Raw genomic sequence first — 19,242 nt, 5'->3', positions numbered from 1 at the left:
TGCCATAATAAAAGCAGTTCACCGCAAGTTCTTATATGCTACGGTTATGTTAATGCTATGCTAATGTGATTTACAGTTTTCATTTTATTATACTCGCAGCCCTAGAAGCAAGGCAAGACTTATACAAATGAAAAAATAATATTCTTATTTTAGGAATGATAACTGAGCAGAGGAAACTTTTTAAAAGTAAAAATGTTCCATAGATCCAAAAAATCATTAGCCAAATTGTGACAGATCCTAGTGAGGGTATTCACAGATGAGGAGGAAAGGAAGGAGAAAGCACGCAAAGAGCATCCCATCCCCCACACAAGGGGCAGAAACAACTATACAGTAACTCCTCACTTAAAGTCGTCCCGCTTAACATTGTTTCGTTGCTGATCAATTAGGGAACATACTCATTTAAAGTTGTGCAATGCTCCACTCTTACGTTGTTTGTCTGCCTGCTTTCTCCCAGCGCCTCCCACCCACTGGCAGACCCCACGGATCAGCGCCTTCCCCCTTCTCCCCCCGCCTCCTGCCCGTGGCAATCAGCTGGCTTGCAGCGTTTTGGAGGCGGGGGGGAGGAGCGAGGACTCAACGCGCAGGCTCCCCCTCCCTCCCCTGCCTCCCGAATGCCACAAGCCAGCTGATTGCCCTGGGCAGGAGGCGGGGGGGGAGGAAAGGGGAGCCTGCGCCAAGTCCTCGCTCCTTCCCCCTCCCTCCTAAACGCCGCAAGCCAGCTGATTGCCCCAGGCAGGGGGGGGGGAGGAGCGAGGACTCGGCACGCAGGCTCCCCCTCCCTCCCCTGCCTCCCGAACGTGGCAATCAGCTGGCTTGCAGGGTTTAGAAGGTAGGGGAGGGAGGGGGGAGGAGCCAGGATGCAGCGTGCGATGTAAAGGGAAAGGAGGTGGGAGGGGGAAGAAGAGGCGGGTCAAGAGTGGGGGCTTGGGGGAAGGGGTGGAGTGGGCGGGCTGAGGGTTGAGCCCCCCACCCCTGGTGCTTGCAGAGTAGGGGAAACTGCCCTGGAACCTAACCCCCCTATTTACATTAGGGGGAAATTGGATTAGCTTAACATCGTTTCACTTAAAGTCGCATTTTTCAAGAACATAACTACAACGTTAAGTGAGGAGTTATTGTAGTCCCAATGCTCAGGAGAGTGCAGGGACTGCTGCTTCAGTGAGGCTCCCTCAGGGTAGCATACTGCATTACCCTAAAGGATAGTGTAGCCTATGCACCAAGCCATTCATAGAAGAATTGTGCCCAAGTTCCTTATGGGACAACAGCTCCACATTACTACTTACTTAGGCTAGTGGCTAAATGCTACTATTTGGCCCAAAAGCAAAATCTAAAATGGATGGTTTTAGATCCAAAGTCTGATGCCTGAGACTCTGCAAAACCAAAACCATCTCATTTCATTCTCTCTCTCTCTCTCTCTCTAATAAAAATAAAGCAATAATAGTACTGATATGACTCAGGTACAGAACTCTGCGTAGGCAGGTACAGAACTCTGCGTAGGCAGGTTCTGTGAAATTCTCCCACATGACTCTAGCAACAATGTATCTCAATCCTAACCTTCAGCATTTTTACTGAGCTAATTTTATGACTCTTCTTTTATGACAGTTAATGCCAGTTTGAAACTCAGAGAGAAAACAATATCTGAACAATGATATAAATGCACCTCTTAATTTTTCTTCCTACGATATTTCTATATTTAGCAACATATTGATACATGCTTCAAAAACCTTGATTTTCTATGACAAAACAAAATGCCAGATATAATTTTCTTAGCAGCTTGCTCTGCTCTATTCTGTACATTTGAATGTTTCTGATGAAACTTAAACCTACAAGCCCAAACTAAATACTTTATGTATGTTAAAACGCTTACAGCTGCTAGTACGATTTTTTCAATGTTTTCAATAAAGAAACTATGGAAATGCTTGCCTATTAAAAATGAAACAAACAAACAAAAAACACTACAAAATTGTGCCGTATAGGTGAAAACAAACCCTATTTCGTTTCTAGAGTATTTTCCCCTTATACTGAACCACTTCGGTTATCTCACCCCAAAGGAATCATGGACTTTATGTTCTGAATTCAGAAATATTCCCTGTCATGGGAATGGCATTCATGATTTATTATTTCCATGTATAAGGATTTCTGGGTTCCTTTTGTATTAAAATAATAAAAACAAACTACCTGTACTTATTCTAGATTCTTTTAATGAAAACTTCTAAGAGCATATTATTTTTGCAATTTTTTTTCTGTATTCTACAATTGGAATTATAAAGTTATGCCCCCCCCCCTTTTTTTTTCTTAAATTAAAAAAAATCTGTTGCAAACATCCTGGGCTCTCTAAGCATTTTCAGTAGTTTCATTCTATAAGAAAATTGAGTAAGAAATAATAGGTAGTCTGAGATGCTGTATTTTATTTTACATGGAACTGTTCTAAAAAATAAAAAAAAATAAAAGTGTTTATTTCATACCTCACTACATGATGCAACAGCTCTGTGTAAGGGAGTCAACCACTTGCTGTCTTTGGCATTAACTCTAGCTCCTGTAACAAAAAATAAATAAAATTAATTGACAGTGTATTCACACAAAATCTAAGTGTTCCAATAGACAAATTACTGTACAAAGTTACTACAACATTATATGCTAGGCTAGTTAATGCAGGAGGATGCTAAGAAAAATAACACTTTTCTCTATGGGCTTTGAGTTATAGGATTCTCCCTTTGATGCACAGATGGAATTCCGAATTCCTTGTTCACTAATAGTGCAGTGTATTTAATCAGTTATCTAACTAGTGAAATCTATTTTCCCAATGGTACTTCAAAGGGCTGCTGTGGCAGGAAAAAGAAGCACTGGGTATCCCGGTCTTCATGCAACACAAAGCCAAGCACCCACAACACACAAAACTTAATGGTATTCTGAGAGCAGATGAGGGAAAGAAGATTCATGATCCCCCTTTCCCCTTTGTGGTTGGGCAGATTTGTCTGCTTCCCTGCTGTCAACAGATGGGGTAGTGCTCGCTGTCCCCTTTGGGAACTGGAGTGCATGAGGGAGAGAAGAGCAATATTTGATCCTTTCCACTAGGCCCACCCAGTTGGCTTCAGGACACCCTGAAGCTGCTTACTCCTGTCCTACAACTACTGGAAAGCGTGCCTCTCTTCAGCAGTTGGATTGCAATGATCCTGCCTCCTCAGCCAGAGAGAATATTCCCTCCTATCAGCTAAGCAATACCCTAGAAATCCCTAAATGTGTTTTTTTGTTTTGTTTTTTTTAGGCCCATTTTGGGCTTGACCCTCGGTTTTTAAGTAAAACAAAATGATAGTCAAAAACTACTACAGTCAATTGGGAAATCATTCCTTCCCTCAGCAAGAGTTTCAATGAAATAAAGAGTTTACTTTTATCAAAGGGTCTTCACTTGTAAAATGAATTTTTTAATGAAAATTTCCATTTAACTCAACCACCATTTTTTGTCAAAAAAAAGTGTTTTGACAATTTTTTTTTTACCAGCTTTGGAATCCAAATGTTAATGATAAATCTCTATATACTAAGATGAGCATACACCTCTTAAATTATCAAGAAAGGCAAGCCATTTATTGAGAAATTGATGTTTGGGGAAAGCATAATTGGGACACAATAATCTAGTATTACAACATTTGGCCAACTCAGGAGAAAATTACACCTTGTTGATAAGTAATATCTCTTCTTTCAGCAATTTAAAGACCAACACTGCTTTCTGATAAACCGGCATGTAAATCATGTGCCTCGTTACAAAAAAATCAGCTACAGTGTGCACCATATTCTTTTAGTGCACATGAATTTTGATTTTAAACTTGCAAATAATTAGACAGTTGGCTTAAACAAACCACTATCACAGAGAAACCTAGAAGTCAATCACTTATTAAAACAACCAACATTTCTTAAATTTAAACTTTTCTATTTATTTATAACTGCATTCATATGCTTAAAACCCCCTCCACTACTCATTAATAACTATGGAAGCTACTGAAAATACAATTCACACTATTGTCTACGTGGGCTTATAAACAGTCTCTGCTGTCAGTTTCCTCCATTAAGTGAACATGAACTCCTTTGAGTAATATATTTCCTGAATGTATTTTTTAACAATGTGTTTTCCTGTTTCTTGACATAGCAATATTTCTAATTGCAAAATTGTTTTGTGCAATATGCTGTACTGCAAAAACAATATTTATACAACTGGAAGACAGTTCAGTAAAGACCAGCTAACCTAACTAATAAACTGTACTTCTATTATCACAGAAAATCAGCAAACCAGACGACTTTAATACTAAATACTTGGTGCTCAGAGCTAAACACAACTAATCCTAGAAAATAATTCATTTGTTTTACATCATGTGCATCAAAGAATGCACAAGCATGAAAGGTCTGTAGTGGGGTAAAATGTTACCCTGCAAGGAATTTTAATTTGTTTTATAATGGCTTCCTTCAAACAGTGATATGTGTCTGAAAAGAGAGGGGTGATATGTTGCGGGGATGGTGGAGGAGGCGAGAGGGAACAGACACAGCTATGCAATAGTCCAACCAACACTGAAGAAAACTACCCACAGTCAAACCTCCCATTCCTGAGCAAACTCAGAGAAGCTAGCAGCAAGCCAGCTACAAACTCATCTAACTGATGGCGACATTCTAGATCCAGCACAACCTAGATTCAGGCCAAGACACAGAACTGGCACTGATGAATGATCCCCTCCTATAAATGGATAGAGGACAGACATCCACTGTTAACCATGAGATACGGCTGTCTCGCCTGAGAAGTGTGGCAGGAATCCTGAATAATGTGCTAAAATGGTTTGAGTCCTTCCCGGAGGTATGCACCCAAAAAGAGTAGAAATGGAAAACTGCACTTTCACTGCTAGAACCCTCATGTGAAGTTCTACAAGGATCAATTCTCTCTCCGGTCCTCTCATGCAATCACTAGGTGAACTTGTCAGTGAACTTGTCACTGGACATGTACTCCAGTGCCAGCAATATGCAGATAACACAGCTCTATCGATCCTTCATCACACACGACCACACCACTACAATCCAGATGGCCCAGTGTTTGGATGAGATCAACTCATGGATGACGAATAGCTGGCTGAAGCCGAAGCTCAGCAAAACAGAGGTGACGCTGGTGGTCAGAAGAAAGTATTTTGAAGAGTTTGCAACCACAGTGTAGTCTCCTTAGAGTGAAGGTTCACATCCACAATAGGTCAACTCAGTCCATAGTCTAGGAGTCCTCCTTGATTCCTCACCGATGCTGAGCTGTCACATTGCAACGCCAGCAAGCAATGCCTTCTACCATCTCTGATTGGCTGGGAGACTCCATCCCATCCTGTCGGACAAAGACCTGACCTCAATTATTCATGCCTTTGCCACCTCTCAGCTGGACTACAGCAAAGAGATATACCTGAGCACGAAACCTTTAGCATTTAGGAAACTCCAACTAGTAGCTTACCTCCTCAACAACATGGGCTACCACGAGCACATCAAAACCTGTCCTCTGTGCTCTATACTCATTTGCCATAGAATTTTGAATCAAGTTCAAGGTCTCGTTCCTTAACTTCAAAGTGCTCCCATGGCCTGGGCCCTGGATACCTAAAAGATTGTCTAAAGCTGTAGGACAAAACCCATGGTCAACAACTTTGCTCCTCTGTCACAATAGAATTCTCAACATTTAGAGTAAAGCTTGGCCATATGGGAGACAGAACCTTCTCCGGGGTGGTCCAAAACTGCAATGAACTCCCCCCAGAACCAAGGACCATCACAAACCTCACCACTTTCCGCTCCAAGTGCAAGGCTCATTTCTTTGACCATGCCTTCTCTAATATAAACCACATAGCAACAGATATTTAAGAAATAAAAAACCCTACCAAAACAAGGCAGTCCACTGAAGTTTCTCCAGCTGGGAAAGAGGAGGAGAGAACAAACACCACATGACAGATGTGAAATCTCATTGTTTAACACACTACTGAGAGGTACTCACATACTATGGGAATAAGTGTGGTATAAAAACCTATATAGAACAGATTCATCCATTAAAATAATTGTTGAAAAGCTTGTGTAAGAGAATGGGTGGTATTTAGAAATATTTTTTTTCCCTTGAGAGAGAAAAATTTCTAACACATCTAAAGAATCAGGAAGTAGATCTTACTTTTGTCTATCACCCAAACACCATCAACCCAGACTAAATCTCCATACTAGTCTATACCCAGAGCTAAAATCAAATACATCTGAGGACTCCAAATGTTGCTGGAATTGTCTTACAATAACCTTCCCAGTAATTAACTCCCCAAAAAAGGAAGATTTGAGCCTGAGCAATAATTAGGACCATAAATTGTCTGTGTCCTACCAAGCATAAGCATACCTGTCATGCTTCCAGTTGCCCTCCAACCCCTGCCCGGGCCACCCATTGTGACTGGCAGACAATAAGATACAAGCAAGAGCCTAAAATACAGAAGAGCTACTATCCTGTTGGTAATTTTCCCCCTCCAGCAATTCCATGTGCAGTGTTCTACTGACTCTGCAAATAGCAAAAGAAAGACAGCGCAGTAAATGAACAAAGGAAAATTTAAAAAAAAAACTGGAAGCAAGAAAATGGAAGGAAAAATGAAAGAAGGAAAGAAATACAGATTGAAGAGAGAAGGAAAGAGATTTTAGCCCTGTCTGCACTAAGAACATGACCCTTTTCCATCAGCAGTCAAAGTAACTGGTCCATCAAACTGGAGTTGAAAAACACTTTGCCCTTTAGCGTAAGGACGACGAAAAAAATTGAGTTACCATTGACTGGATCCTTGGATCTCAGCTTGATGCATGAGATAGGCCAGAACTCCCCTAGCTCTCAAAGAGTTCAGGTGCTTTGGAGACATGGGCTGCCCAATCTTATTCTCGAACCAACTGCCCTGGTGTCTCAGGCCATTGCCATTCCTTTCTGTCCATGCTTAGCTATAAAGCGCTGTCAGTTGGAAATGCAGTTATTTAGTCATGCAGTTTCAGACTTCAATGAAGCTACAGACTTCTGCTTCAGTTTGAAAACTGAACACTTTCTATCATTTCTACATCCTGTGACTGATTTCTCCTCATTCCCTTGGCTTCCTTGGGGTTCTGGAGTGGTTCCTCATAGAATTAGTTTTCTTTGAAGATTTTAGCCTCTATGGCCTCAGTCATGGAGGCTGATTTCAATGCATTCTGGATCATTAGCCTCATAAGTGCTGATATTCCTTTAGCACTTGGTGCACTGACAGCTGCAATACTCTGTTGACAGAATCACTGTCTTGGCATTTGTTCTTCTACAGTCTCTGTATTTATTATCATTAATCATTGTGGCAGCACCTACAGGCCTTATTCAGGGCCCAGGACCTCATTATGCTAGGCATTGTAAACACATGAAGAGATGATCCATGCCCCCAAAAGCTTAAAATCTAAGTATAAGACAGGAGACAATCAGCAGCTACTAAAGATGAGAGAACACATGGAGACAATTATAAATGTAGTAAGTAATGGGTACAGCACACAATTGCCTAGCTTATCTTGGAGTGCTGAATTCCTCATCTAACTCAATAACTTCATGCATTCTTAGTACCTGGGGATAGTTAATCTATGTTCTTTTCTCTTGTCTTCATTTTAGAGCTGGCTGAGTCAACACTCATGAAAAGTCTTTAGTGGATGTATTGGAATATTTTGTCTTTGGAAGCATTACACAAAGCTCTCTGAAGACTGGAGCACCTCAGCTCTCCTTAGGCCTCTAACTATATTTCCGCATGCTGGAACCATTCTTGCCTGGAGTACTTCAGAGTTATTTGCCTCAAAGCAGGTGCCTAATCTATCTTATAAAGTGCAGCCTCGCATCGTCTCCCCCCACCTGCCACAAACACTAACTTTACTTATATCTATTAAATCATAGAATCGGAAGGGATCTCGAGAGATCATCTAGTCCAGTCCCCTGCACTCAAGGCACAATTAAGTATTATCTATACCATCCCTGACAGGTGTTTGTCCAACCTGCTCTTAAAAATCCCCAATGATGAAGATTTCACAACCTCCCTAGGCAATTTATTCCAGTGCTTAACCACTTTGACAGTTAGGAAGTTTTTTCTAATGTCCAACCTAAACCACCCTTGCTGCAATTTAAGCCCACTGCTTCTTGTCCTATCCTCAGAGGTTAAGAACAATTTTTCTCCCTCCTCCTTGTAACAACCTTTTATGTACTTGAAAACTGCTGTGTCCCCTCTCAGTGAGGGGAGGTTAGTCTGTATTGGGTTATAAGACTTTCCTGTGTGAATACACTGATCTAACATGTTAGTGGATGTTTACTATAATGTTTGAATTCATTGTGAATTATACAGGAAGGCAATAAAATAGATTCCCAGATAAAAATACCTAGCTACACACTAGGAAGACAATGGGGACCAGATAGCTTCAAAGATCCTGTATCTTGTCTCCAACACACTATAAAACTAGCCTAGGAATTAGAGATGAAATGAAGACTGAACAGTTAGAAGACCTCTCAAAGGTTGAAAAGGGGGCCAGGGTTTATTTGTGAGCAAGTGTAGGCGGACAGGCTGGCACAGAAAATGCTTTGTGGAGGAGTTGGGCCTCCCAGACCCAGAGAATGGCAAGCCTTAAAGAAGAACTAGATATGCATACAGTATGTTTTACTGGTTTTGAGATATATTTTCTCTGAAATGATTTTAAATAAAGGATACTTTGCTTTAAGGAAGCTCTTTGGTCACGAATTACCACAGTCATTGCCCCATAGGGAGTAGAAATACAGGTTCTGAGCCCAAGTCAGACCTAAGGTGGTCAAGATTGAGACACAGGTGACTGCCACACAGCATCTCATGTGAGAAAGTGTGAAATACAAAAGGGGTGCTGGCTTGAAGCCTAGAAGAAGTGCATCAGAGAGACCAGGAGATGTTAATAGTGAATTTAACCTAATAACAATGACGTATTTTTGCTATTCTGTTTCTGCTATTCAAAGGTCACGATCTAAAGTGACTAGTCTGTCTGAATAACAATACAACTTTGATAGTTTCACAAACTCATCATTTCAGGTTTTCATAAACTTAAGGGTTAGGGTCTGTATATTCTATACCTAAAAAAGCCTGAGATCACATCAGAGGACAATAGGGATGATATATTGAGAAGAAAAAAATTTAGAGGATATTTCAAACAGATATTCTACAAAAAATGTCACCCACTTGACAGCAAACCAGATTTGAGAGGAAAAAAAATACATTTGTAAGTGCTCTTCATGTCTGAAGTGGATGCCTAACTGTCCAAAAAAGAAACAGCTAAAGAATTCCTGTTAAGTATTGCTTAAAGCATCAGGGCACTATGAAAGACAGTTTTGATGTAGTGGGGAAAAACTGCTACACTTTTTCTTTCACATGACAAAGGGAAAACTAAAAATGTAATACCAATTAGACACAGGCCAGACAGCTGTTCCTTTTAAGTAAACAATACAAAAAATGCTGTAGATACTGTGACAAAAGAATATCAAAGCCTGTTTCTCAGAAGGGGACCTAAATATCAGATTGACTTGTATAAGGAAGAATAGATAAGATTGCCTTTTCATATAGGCAACTGCCAGCTCTCTTAAATGAAATTCTCACTGAAGCTAGTTAATAATAATTATACTACTGCTATAATACTGCATTTCATGGTACATGTTACCGAACTCATTTCTTCAACTCTGAATGGGCTTGGCTGTGCATCATGCCTCAGTTTGCATGCTGAAGGCAAAATGCAGCACAAACCACATCCCATGATGTTTTATTAGTTACATTGACACTAATCCTTCTTTTGTTATAGTTCTCACTGGAGATGGGCTAACTCTTCTACAAAGTGTACTTAAATAACTGGCCGGTACAATCTCTCAGCATTTATTACTACTAGTATTATTTTATTCCCTTTATCGGTAATGAACTAAGGAAGCCATCAGTATCAGCTTTACTGAACATCAATGTATTCATTTAAGCTGTTTTTATACTCGTGATAAAATTTCTTCAATCTAAATACCACTTATAGAACACTAATTCTTACACAGTACAAAAAGAGTTTTCAGGCCAAAGGATTGAAGACTTTGCATGGGATGCAAGGCCCAAGCGGCCACTTTCTTAGCTTGAGCTTAAAATATGGTCCTATACTGAAGACTGACTACATAAAAATGGCACTTTTATACTGAACAGAGCTGTTCCTTATGTGCATTCAGTCATATCTATTTACTCTATTGACAATTTTATACTGCTTTTGTTCCTGTTGACACTGCAAGACTACACTCCTGTGGTGGAACGAGCTGAATTCCACCCTGGTATTCTATCCAGGGTACCCTGATCAGCAGAACTGCCAATCAAGTTCCTCCCTTCAAGCAAACTTGCCCACAGTTACATCTGATAAATTCACTGAACAGGCATAATTGAGACCAGAATTTGTTTGGCCTTCAGAATCTTTGTTAAAGGCGATGCACAAACCAGAAAAGAATCTTAGCAAAGTTGAATATACAAGACTGGTAGTTACCAAGCTATTTTTTTTTACTCAGAAATTTAGAACGTCTAGCACAGTTGAGAAAAATATAAATCCAACTAGGCTATTTTTACAGTCATTGTTTTGAGAAGAGCCACATTTTAATACCGGTCACGTGTACATAGAGTTCTCAGAGTATGCCGCCTGCAAAGTTTCATATTGAAGGAATAGTACACTGATCTCTTTAGTCCTGGAATCTTTAATAAAATTAGTCTGCACAGCCAGTGGCCATATGCGTAATGCTTAAAGGTATGCATTAGGCTATGCTGAGACTTGGAGCCAATTGTAATGCTGGTATAACTCCATTAAATGAGTTACACTATAGCTGAATCTGAACCCAAGTTTTTAAAAGGAAAATCACAGAACTCATAAAACTTAATTTAGGGCTGTCTCCCCAGAGAGGAACTCTAAAAAGACAAGCAAGGATGAGGCAATACATTAGGAAAGTTCCACTTGCCAGTGAGTAAGTAGCCAGTGTGACAGATTTTTTCCTGCAAAATAGGCTAACTGTGCACACAGGGCTAATAGTTCCATTGTTCTTCCTCCTTCTCAAAATGTAGGCACAATGACTTTTCTTCAGTTATCAGGTGCCTTGGCTGACTCTTGTGACTTATTCAAGATTACTTTCAGAAGTTCTGAAAGGTCCTCCCTCTGTTAGTTCTTTTTTAAATTAAAAAGATATATTTCACCCAGATCTCAGGCTTGTTTATATAGCACATATAAAATGTGTCTGCTAAGGCAGAAAAATAGGTTTTCAAAAATATTACCATGAGACTTACTCAAAGCCATTCTGCAAAAACTTCAGAAACTAAAAAATGCCTGCAGATCTGGGTAACTATCTTTGCACAGTGTTTAGATTTCGGCCAGACAGATGTGTACTGTATTGCATGGTAAAATGTTTCAAAGATAACACAGTGGAACTTACTTTAAGCTAGGGCTGTCAAGCGTCTAAAAAAAAAAAAAAAAAAATTAATCGCGATTAATCGCGCTGTTAAACAATAATACAGTACCACTTATTTAATTATTTTTAGATGTTTTCTACATTTTTCAAATATATTGATTTCAATTACAATACAGAATAAAAAGTATACAGTGCTCACTTTATATTTATTTCTGATTACAAATATTTGCACAGTAAAAAACAAAAGAAATAGTATTTTTCAATTCACCTAATACAAGTACTGTAGTACAATCTCTTTATCATGAAAGTGGAACTTACAAATGTAGAATTATGTTCAAAACAATAACTGCATTCAAAAATAAAACAATGCACAACTTTAGAGCCTACAAGTCCACTCAGTCTTACCTCGGCCAATCGCTCAAACAAACAAGTTTAGTTACAATTTGCAGGAGATAGTGCTGCCCGGTTCTTGTTTACAATGTCACGTGAAAGTGAGAACAGGCGTTAGCATGGCACTGTTGTAGCCGGCGTCACAAGATATTTACGTGCCAAATGCACTAAAGATTCATATGAAGCATGAAGGGACAACCACCATTCCAGAGGACATGCGTCCATGCTGATCACAAGTTCTGCTCGATAACGATCCAAAGGAGAGCTTACTGATGCATGTTCATTTTCATCATCTGAGTCAGATGCCACCAGCAGAAGGTTGATTTTCTTTTTTAGTGGTTCAGATTCCGTAGTTTCTGCATCTGAGTGTGGCTCTTTTAAGACTTCTGAAAGCATGCTCCACACCTCGTCCCTCTCAGATTCTGGATGGCACTTCAGATTCTTAAACCTTGGGTCAAGTGCTGTACCTATCTTTAGAAATCTCACATTGGTACCTTCTTTGCATTTTGTCAGATCTGCTGTGAAAGTGTTCTTAAAACAAACATGTGCTGGGTCATCATCCGAGACTGCTATAACATGAAATATATGGCAGATAAGGGGTAAAACAGAACAGGAGATATACAATTTTTTTAACGAGCATCATGAGCATAGAAACATGAAGGGGCATACGAATGTTTAGCATATCTGGCATGTAAATACCTTGTAATGCCGGCTACAGAAGTGCCATGCGAATGCCTGATCTCACTTTCAGGTGACATTGTAAATAAGAAGCAGGCAGCAGTATCTCCCGTAAATGTAAACAAACTTGTTTGTCTTAGCAATTGGCTGAACAAGAAGTAGGACTTGTAGGCACTACAGTTTTACATTGTTTTGTTTTTGAGTGTAGTTACGTAACAAAAAAAGTACATTTTTAAGTTACACTTTCACGATAAAGAGATTGCACTACAGTACTTGTATGAGGTGAATTGAAAAATACTATTTATTTTATCATTTTTACAGTGCAAATATTTGTAATAAAAAATAATAATATAAAGTGAGCACTGTAGACTTTGTTCTGTGTTGTAATAGAAATCAATATGCTTTCCATCCAGAAAAACTCTTGTCAGTGTCATAATTCTTTCCTATTGGATTACTGCAACCTCCTCCATGGTCATACACAATCCCAACTTCATCCCACCTCAATCTATTCAACATTTAGGTGGCCCAAAGATTTGTGAATTCTTCAGGAATCTCTCTATGGACACACATTTTCCACCTCAGCAAATCTTCTCATCTCTATTTCCAAAGACCTATGAAATTTTACACCCCCTATGTATTTGACCATGTCTCTTACCTCATTGAACCGCCTGCCCTGCAACTGACAGTAGTCTTGATGAGCCATACGTCCATTTATCCCACAAGAATCTCTTTGCCTTCTTTCATGCAGGCTGCCCCCCTTTCCCCCCAAGCTAAAATACCCTTCCCTGGGCTGGTCTGCTACCCTTCTCATTAAATCCCTTCTGAAGAGTCATTTCTGTCATGCAACGAATAAATTATTTCATTGTAGGCATATTAGTTGGAGACAAATTTTAAAAACCCAAGGCAATAGAACTGACAAGACACTTGCCCACCTTCACCCAGATCATTTTGCTTGTAATGTTGAATCCCTTTGCTTTATAGTCTGTATTTTTAGACTTTAAGCTCCTAAGGGCAGGGAATGTGTCTATACAATGCCTAGCACATTCTGGGAACTATCACAATATTAATGAATTGATAAATGCTTTTTTCTCAAACTCCAGGCAGCTAAATTCAGTCTTTTGGGAACTGAATGGATCTTGAGGTAGGGTGCAGGTAGAAGATCATTTTTGTGGGAAGTCCAAATCCTGCCTAGAAGTTGTCAGTTTCTTTAACTTCCTTTCAGGAAGGAAATAAATCTTTGCAGAAATTTAAGTTAAAAAAAAAGTTTGGTTAAGAGGAACCCCGGTCTGAGTCACTGAGGGAAATAGACAGCTTGGGCTAGGATAAGTTCCTATCTGAGAATTTGCCAGTGATTTTTTGTTTTTTTCTTGAAGAGACATCTTTATCAAAGCAGAGGACTCTGTAGACTCTTAAGATGGCAGCCAGAATTTCTCAGAATGTGTAGTACTGAAGCTCACTGGGTTTGGGGGAAGCACTTTAGAAAGGAGGTCATCTGTAAAATGAAGATAATGACACAGAGGCAAAGAACTTGCCCAACGTCATCCAGCAGGCTAGTAGCAGAGGTGGGAATAAAACCCAGGTATTCTGAGTCCCAGTTCAGTGCTCTACCCTCTAGGTCAGGGGTCGGCAACCTTTCAGCAGTGGTGTGCCGAGTCTTCATTTATACACACTAATTTAAGGCTTCGCGTGCCAGTAATACATTTTAACATTTTTTAGAAGCTCTCTCTCTACGTCTATAATAATATATAACAGTAGTTTGGTTATGTAAAGTAAACAAGGTTTTCAAAATGTTTCAGAAGCTTTATTTAAAATTAAATTAAAATGCAGATCTTATCAGTTTAGTGTGATCCTTGCCCTTGCTTTTCCTTGCTGGGTTTTCCAATGTCTGGCACGTATTTGGATACTTTAAGCTGCACACAGGCTTCTGAGTGATCACTTGTTAACTGGCTCTGAGAGGGACAGAGGACAGATTTCATGTGTGAAAATACCTGTTCACACAGGTATGTGGATCCAAATGCTGAAAGCATTGCAAACGCAATTTTCTTCAAACAGTTAAATTTCACTGGCAGGGATGTCCAGCAGGTCAGAATAGAGGCCCCATGATCTCTCTTTGTAGCTTCAAGGGCGCTCCGCAGATCCACAAACTTTGATGTCCACAATTCTGAGCTTTTTAACTGAATGAGTTGCATTTCAAAATCTTCAACACCCATCCACTGAAATACAGACAAATCCAAGTCGCTTTCATTGAACTTTTCAGGTTTAATTAGAAAAGAAAGCATTGGGCCAAATCGCTGGAAATCTTGAAATCTGTCAGAAAATTCTGATTCCAGTTTTTGCATGTACTTTCCAATCTCATCAACATCGACAGTGCAACATGTCGATAGCTCTTTTATGAGTTGGAAGTAGCGGAAAGTAGAAGTTTGAATATCCCTGGAAAAAACTGCTAGTTTCACAACAAATGCTTTCCAGGCTTCATAAAGATCCAAAACTATTTGCCCTGCACCCTAGAGACAGAGGTTGAGTTTGTTTAGGTGAGCAGTGATATCAGTTACAAATATGAGCTTACACAGCCATTTGTCATCATCCAGTTCGGGGTAGTTTTGTTTTTTTTCCCCGACAAAAAGGCCTTGATTGCATCAAAACAGTTTACAAAGCGCACCAAAACCTTGCCACGACTTAGCCACCGAATGTTGCTGTGAAGTGGGATGTCGTTATAAGCACTATCCATCTCTTCTAGCAGTGCTTGAAATTGTCTGAGAGTCAAAGCAGATCGAGCAACAAGGAAATTCACAATTCGCACCACTGTATTCATCACATTATTAAGCTCTGAATTAGAAATTTTAGCACACAGGTTTTCTTGATGGATGATGCAGTGAAATTTGACTGTCGGGTGGCCAATTTGATCTCCAAGTAACTTTATAAATCCCTTCTGTTTTCCGACCATGGCAAGAGCACCATCTGTTGTCACACAAAATATTTTTCTGATGTCAACTCCTCGTTCTTCAAAATGGTTTACAAAACTTTCCAGTATATCTTCCCCGTTTGTTGTGCCATGCAGGGGTTTTAGGCAACAAACTTCCTCTTGGATTTCATCGGAAGCACAATATCTTGCAACAACTGCCAAACGTGGAACGTCGTTTATATCCACGCTCTCATCAACTGCAACACTAAACACTGCTGTGTCTTTCAATGCAGTCGTCTGCTTTTCCTTAATGTTTTCTGCCATTTCATTTATGCGTCTCTCAACTGTTCTGGCAGAGATGGGCAGTTCTTTTATTCTAGATGTGATTGTATCTTTATTTGGCAAATCGTTGAACAAAATCTCCGAACTGCTGAGAAAAACTTTTTATATATTCTGCATCTGTAAACAGCTTTCCGTTTTTTGCAATGCACTGTGCAATCTTGTAACTTCCTTCTGTAGCTTGATTTTTACTTACACTTAAGCTTTTAAAAACACTGCTTTGCTTCTCATAGGCTGCTACTGCCTTTTTGATTGATTCAGTCTTGTCTGCTTTGTCAAGAAAGGTTTTCTCGTGCTTCGTTTCAAAATGTCGAACACTTGATGTGCGACAAACAACACTTCATAACAGAAAGCACAAATAGCACGGTCCTTCTTTTCAATAAATCCAAATGCGTCTGTCCAAGCAGGCTGAAATGATCGGACGTCTAGCTTCGCTTTCTTAGGAGCTGCCATTTTGTCAAATGTTCCCTTCAACTCTCAGTGGGGAAAAAAATGGCGATAGAAGGCAGGCACAAGGTCAAACGCAGTGTGGTCTGATCTAAGCAATTTTAAGATGGGGGTGCTGAGCTGTACCCCCTCTTGCCTTGTGTGCAACCCGCACAGGCTGGAGATACTGACCCGGCTGGCAGGAGGTCAGCGGCTGGAACCCCAGATCGGCAGCTGAGGTGAGTGGAGCTGGCGGCTGGTAGGCCTGAGCAGGGCCAGAGGCCTGGACCCTGTCTGGCAGGGGGCCTGCGCAAGGTCGGGGGGGACCCCGGCTGGCAAGGGGCCAGGAGCCGGAACCCCAGAGTAGCGACTAAGCGGCTCTGCCAGCCACCCTCTGGGGTTTTGGCCGCTAGCTCCTGCCAGCCAGGGTCTCAACCCCCTGCCAGCCGCGGGTGCTGAGTGGGGCTGCGGCGGGGGGACCCCGGCTGGCAAGGGGCCAGCAGCGGGAATCCCAGAGCGGCGGTGGGCTGAGCGGCTCAGCCCGCCCCATGTGCCATCAAAAATCGGTAAGTTACCGACCCCTGCTCTAGGTAATACTGCCTATCCTTGCAGAAAGCCGGTTATGCACTTGACAAATTTATCTCTTCTCCACTGATTGCCATTGAATTGAAATAGTTACTTTCATCACTTCTGGAAAGAGATCAAGTCATGTTCCCATCCCCTCCTCTTTTACCCCCGCCAAAGAACAGGAAGGAGGAGCAATAAAACTCTAGCAAAAGTTCTTAACTGTGGTCTGCAGAGCACTTGGTAGCAATGTGACTTAGCACCGCATTTCCCTGTGCTAAACGCTAATAAAAAGAATTCAGAATACATTAATCACTTTTTCTACATATGCAACTACTGTAATTACCACAGGCTTTTAGGCAACTATGCACAGAAGGTGATGATTATGAGTTGGGGGGTGGGGGGGTAGGTGGTTTACCAGATAGTATCTATGCAATAGGACCACTGCATGAAACCCTTTCTACTAGGAAATAATGAGAGGGAATATGGCAGAAGCCTCATTCACTCCACTCCCATGATGTTTTGAGTATATGCAGTGGTGGCTCTCCAACACTATACAGATTTTAGAGGACAGGGGAGATGCAACAACCTTTCTAAAACCTCCCAGCTTCATCCCACTCAAAACTGACATTTCTCTTCATTCCTACAGTTCCAGAGCCATGGAAGTACTAAAAGGCTAGACAACCACCCTGCCTCCATTAACATCAGCCACAACACCATCTGTCATCAATAGCAAGTAGCTCTCTTTCAAGTCTTTAAAAAGTTGCTAGGTGAGACGAGTGTGATTTTTGCACAGGTCCCCAGAGAGCAAAGTAATGTCCTTAAAAAGATATTCCAAGAATGTAACACACATAACTAAATTAGGTTTGCCAAATATCACATGCAGTAAAATAATATCACAGATAAGAAACTTTCAGTAATAAGACAAATGAAATGGTAAAAAAAAATTCAGTTAGCCCCACAGCACTTACCTGATAGAAGGTTTAATCCTTACCCACAAACAGACTTCTTTTAGAGGGGAAAGGGGTTTTTTTAAGCAAATTCATTTTGTTAGTATAACTTAAGTCACATTAATTTTCTGTGATGTATTTACATGGCTACTATAGTTATATAGAATGAAATTACTCTGTGTGAACAGATGCATTTATGGTTCTATGTCAAGACATCAGAATACAGACTTATAGTAATACAACTGATAAGAAATGACATTATGATTCTTTGAGTTATATGAAAAAGTATATCCCACCTCCAATACATTATTTTGACGTATAACATCTACAGTTACTTTAAAATACAACCAGAGATTATTTCATATTATGCACTTTAAAATAAATCACTTACCAATAAATGAAGATTACCTACCTGTAATCCAGAGTTCTTTGAGATGGACTTTGCATCTTTACGCTCATAAGCTGCACCAGCCAACCCAACATAGGTGGTAAAACGTTCTCATAGCACTGCACATTTCAAGAACTCACACACTCCTCCTACTTCTCTCCACAGCACTCTTGAACTTTGAGGGCAAAACTATATAAGTACCCTTTGCCACCTCAATTCTTTCTACCATTGACGTAGAGTCAAGATTTATGAGGACTCCAAGGAAGAAGGGAAGGCGGGCAGGGAGTGTTAATATGTAAAGTCCATCTCAAAGAACTGCAGTTACAGGTAAGTAACCTTCAATTTCTTTGAGTGTCCTGTGCATACTCTTACTCATAAAATAGATTGGTGAACAGTACCTCATCAACAGAAGGTGGGACTCAGGGTAGTAGCTGAACAGGGATTGAAGTATTACATTTCAAAGCTAAGCATCTGCTCTGGACTAGGTCTGCGTGTTTTGTAAACGTGTGTATCAAGCTCCATGTAGCAGCCTTACAGATCTGAGTGATCAGAATGTGGCCAAGGTATGCTAGGGGGTAGCCATTGCATAGTGGAGGATCACCTAAACCCCAGAGAGAGAGAGAGAGAGAGAAAAGGAGATACTGGTCTATAGTTTTCCTCCATATCCTGTCTCAATCCATCTAGATAATGTTTGTGATGAGACAGCTTGATCTTTATGGTTATTTTTAATAGACAAAGGGATTGAGGGACTTGCAAAATTCCTCAGACAGCAGGCTAGAGGCCTCAGTGTCTAACATATGTAACCTTGACGCATCCTATGACTGAGTTCTACGTAAACTGGTAAATTTATTGTTTGATAAATATAGAAGTCGTATTTAGGTAAGAATTTGGGGTTAGGACGATTCATCAATTTTCATGAGGAGGATCTGCCATGAGGGCAGGCAGCTCACTGTCACCTAGCTAACATTATCATTATTATAAAAGCAGTTTTAATAGCCAACATGGAAAAAAGAGAGCATTCTGCTGTAGACTCAGATGGAGACTTGACTTGCATTAGAACTAAACTGAGATTCCATAACAGAACTGGGTCTTTCAATGGTGGATTTATATTAGCAAGCCCGTTCATAAATTTCTCAACTATGTTGTGTAAAAAGACAGATTATCTACAAGCACA

General features: G+C 40.3%; 1 protein-coding gene across 2 annotated transcripts in view; it reads right to left on the bottom strand.

The window, feature by feature from the left end:
- ANKRD28 (ankyrin repeat domain 28) overlaps positions 1-19,242 on the bottom strand; it is a 124,947-nt gene that overhangs the window by 67,581 nt on the left and 38,124 nt on the right. For both annotated transcript variants that reach the window (XM_065397814.1, XM_065397815.1), the window contains exon 4: positions 2,463-2,533. In XM_065397814.1, coding sequence (XP_065253886.1) covers positions 2,463-2,533 — 71 coding nt within the window. The remainder of the gene's footprint in view (positions 1-2,462; positions 2,534-19,242) is intronic.

This window comes from Emys orbicularis, chromosome 2 (assembly GCF_028017835.1).
Source record: "Emys orbicularis isolate rEmyOrb1 chromosome 2, rEmyOrb1.hap1, whole genome shotgun sequence".
Classification (NCBI taxonomy): Eukaryota; Metazoa; Chordata; order Testudines; family Emydidae; genus Emys; species Emys orbicularis.
This window is presented reverse-complemented; position numbering and strand designations above follow the sequence as displayed.